This window comes from Limulus polyphemus, unplaced genomic scaffold (assembly GCF_000517525.1).
Source record: "Limulus polyphemus unplaced genomic scaffold, Limulus_polyphemus-2.1.2 Scaffold3652, whole genome shotgun sequence".
Classification (NCBI taxonomy): Eukaryota; Metazoa; Arthropoda; class Merostomata; order Xiphosura; family Limulidae; genus Limulus; species Limulus polyphemus.
The window spans coordinates 47,795-51,482 of NW_013669262.1; the positions used below are offsets into that span (position 1 = coordinate 47,795).

Genomic DNA, 3,688 nt, shown 5'->3' on the forward strand with positions numbered 1-3,688 from the left:
CACTCCATAATGGAACATAATTATGATGTACTTCTTTCATGTTGTGCCCTATTCTTCTGCAGTCCGACATGTCCATAACTATTATACTGCGTCTTACCATGAATCCCATAATCTCTGGTCCTTTGTTTCCGAGTCTACACAAGTTCCATGTTTCTATTTTACAAGACCAACTGGTAACAATTCAATATCAACATTATATACTGGTAATACATCATCACCAACTGGTAACAACTCATCACCATTGAACTACAGGTAACAATTCAATATTAACACTATTTACTGGTAAAAAGCCAACATCATCATAATTTACTGGAAGACTGAAGGAAACACAATATCACACTTCTATTGTGTTTCAGGTACATAACCTGCCCCTGGTATGCCCAGCACCAGAGGAAAAAAAAAGTGCTCTAAGTAACTTTTAGGCAGATATTACCTGCAATCGTGTATACCCCACAAGACAGCAACAGACAAATTTTGGAAGACAAGAAAAATTAAAAAATCCTTTTACATTAAGGTAACACAATAAAACCTTCACTACACAGAGATTCTGGATTAGAAGTGAGTAACCTGTGACTGCCATTGGTTGGATCTACAAAATCATCCACAATCCACCAGAATACTATAAGGACTGACAACACCATACACATACACTGACCTAAAGATGAAAGGTAGAAGACTTTCAAAACGTTGTCCTCTATGCTTGTGTTTCTACAACAGGCAGTCTCCATACATTCAAATAAATTCACCATGTTGTCTGTTAAATTTTATGTCATTTTACGATTTCATCCAGATTATTATAAATTGCTATAAAAATTACTGCCATACGATGTCTGCTGTCAATAGTAGAAAGAGAAAACAAACATAAAAATTACTTTGCCAATTTCAAACTGAAAGTTTCTCAGTATGTGGAAGATCATGGCAACAGAGGCTGGTCATGTGTTTGAAGTGGATGAAAAATCTGTGTGAGCGTGATGGAAACAACAGCCATAATTAAAAGAAATACCAAACTAAACAAGCCATGAGGGGTGGACATCAAGAAATGTTAAAAATTGACAATGAAATAGCCATGATTCCTGGATGGCTCACAAAGAAACTGCAGTCACTTGACCTCACCATAAACAGTGTGTTCAAACTGAATATCTGCGAATGTTGGGAGAAATGAATGATGGAGGGTCTGCAAAAATATACAGTCTCAGGGAAAAGGAAGAAGGCTAGCTATGCTGAAGTTTGCCACTGGGTTGTAAAAGCATGAAATGTTGTTAAAAGAGTCAACCGTCAACCATTATGAATGCTTTTAAGAAAGATGGGCTGACTTCTGGAGAAGAGGAGGATGAGAGAGATGAAGACGTGGATTACAACACACCTACACTTGCAGACTCAGAGCTGCTTCAACTATTTCACAGCAATGCAGAAGATGAGGACTTTGACAGATTTACAGAAGACAATTTACCATTAACTTTGATTTAAATAAAACATTGCCAGGCTGTGGACATACGTTCAAAGGTTTTCATTTGAAAAATGTAATTTAATTTCCTTCTGTTGCTATACATTGTATGGGGATAACTGTACTTATTTGGCAAGAAACTGAATTTATTATAGTCATTTAATTATTTCATATCAAATTAAATATATACATGTAACATGTACAAAAGAACTTATTAAAGATATTATGATTAAACTTACAAAAAAATCTTTTATGTCATTGATAATTTAACTCAATCTCCTGTAGTTATGTCACATGGTGAAGCCAATCACAGGTTAAATGTTATGGTGATGCTATGGGACACACTGAAAGTGAAACCTGCTTTTATTGGAATATATGAGCAATTAATTAAGTCACAATTGTAATCTATTCAAATACTGATAAATAAAGTCATAAGTATTCATATTTATACTTTGTCTTTTGACCAAAGAATAACTGGGATTGCTAACAGACATATTTATTTACTGGTTGATGAATCGTTCCACACGTTGAACAATAACAACATAAACGAATATTCGGAATTGAAAATTGGCAATTTTAGTCTTAAAAACGAAAAGAAATACAGTATTATCCTAACACTCCTCATCTTAAAGCCTTTTATATCTATATTTATATATAGATATCACTCCTGGTCTTCAAGCCTTCTACATCTATACAGTTAATGTTCCTGGTCTTCAGGCCTTTTACATCTATACAGTTAATGTTCCTGGTCTTCAGGCCTTTTACATATATATATAGTTAATGTTCCTGGTCTTCAGCCCTTTTACATCTATATAGTTAATGTTCCTGGTCTTCAGGCCTTTTACATCTATATAGATGACACTCCTGGACTTCAAGCCTTTTACATCTATATAGTTGACACTCCTGGACTTCAAGCCTTTTACATCTATATAGTTAATGCCCCTGGACTTCAAGCCTTTTAAATCTATATAGTTAATGTTCCTGGTCTTCAAGCCTTCTACATCTATATACTTGACACTCCTGGACTTCAAGCCTTTTACATCTACATAGTTAATGCCCCTGGACTTCAAGCCTTTTACATCTATATAGTTAATGCCCCTGGACTTCAAGCCTTTTATATCTATATAGTTGACACTCCTGGTCTTCAAGCCTTTTACATCCATATAGTTAATGCCCCTGGACTTCAAGCCTTTTACATCTTATATAGATGACACTCCTGGACTTCAAGCCTTTTACATCTATATAGTTAATGCCCCTGGACTTCAAGCCTTTTACATCTTATATAGATAACACTTATCCTTTTATCTTACAATCAACACTACCAAGCTTCAACCTGTTATCTTACAATCAGTATTACCAAGTTTTAACCTGTTATCTTACAATCAATATTACCAAGCTTCAACCTGTTATCTTACAATCAGTATTACCAAGCTTCAACCTGTTATCTTACAATCAATATTACCAAGCTTCAACCTGTTATCTTACAATCAACACTACCAAGCTTCAACCTGTTATCTTACAATCAATATTACCAAGCTTCAACCTGTTATCTTACAATCAATATTACCAAGCTTCAACCTGTTATCTTACAATCAACATTACCAAGCTTCAACCTGTTATCTTACAATCAACACTACCAAGCCTCAATCTTTTATCTTACAATAAACATTACCAAGCTTCAATCTTTTATCTTACAATCAACACTACCAAGCCTCAATTTTTTATCTTACATTCAACACTATTAAACCTCAACCTTTTATCTTACAATAAACATTACAAAGCTTTAATCTTTTATCTTACAATCAACACTACCAAGCCTCAACCTTTTATCTTACATTCAACACTACTAAACCTCAACCTTTTATCTTACATTCAACACTACTAAACCTCAACCTTTTATCTTACAATAAACATTACCAAGCCTCAACCTTTTATCTTACATTCAACACTACTAAACCTCAACCTTTTATCTTACAATAAACATTACCAAGCTTCAATCTTTTATCTCACAATCAACACTACCAAGCCTCAATCTTTTATCTTACATTCAACACTATTAAACCTCAACCTTTTATCTTACAATAAACATTACAAAGCTTCAATCTTTTATCTTACAATCAACACTACCAAGCCTCAACCTTTTATCTTACAATAAACATTACAAAGCTTCAATCTTTTATCTTACAATCAACACTACCAAGCCTCAACCTTTTATCTTACAATAAACATTACAAAGCTTCAATC

General features: G+C 33.9%; 1 protein-coding gene across 1 annotated transcript in view; it reads right to left on the reverse strand.

The window, feature by feature from the left end:
- LOC106469776 (helicase POLQ-like) overlaps positions 1–3,688 on the reverse strand; it is a 63,522-nt gene that overhangs the window by 21,249 nt on the left and 38,585 nt on the right. Inside the window, exon 9 of the mRNA XM_022398332.1 lies at positions 168–246. Coding sequence (XP_022254040.1) covers positions 168–246 — 79 coding nt within the window. The remainder of the gene's footprint in view (positions 1–167; positions 247–3,688) is intronic.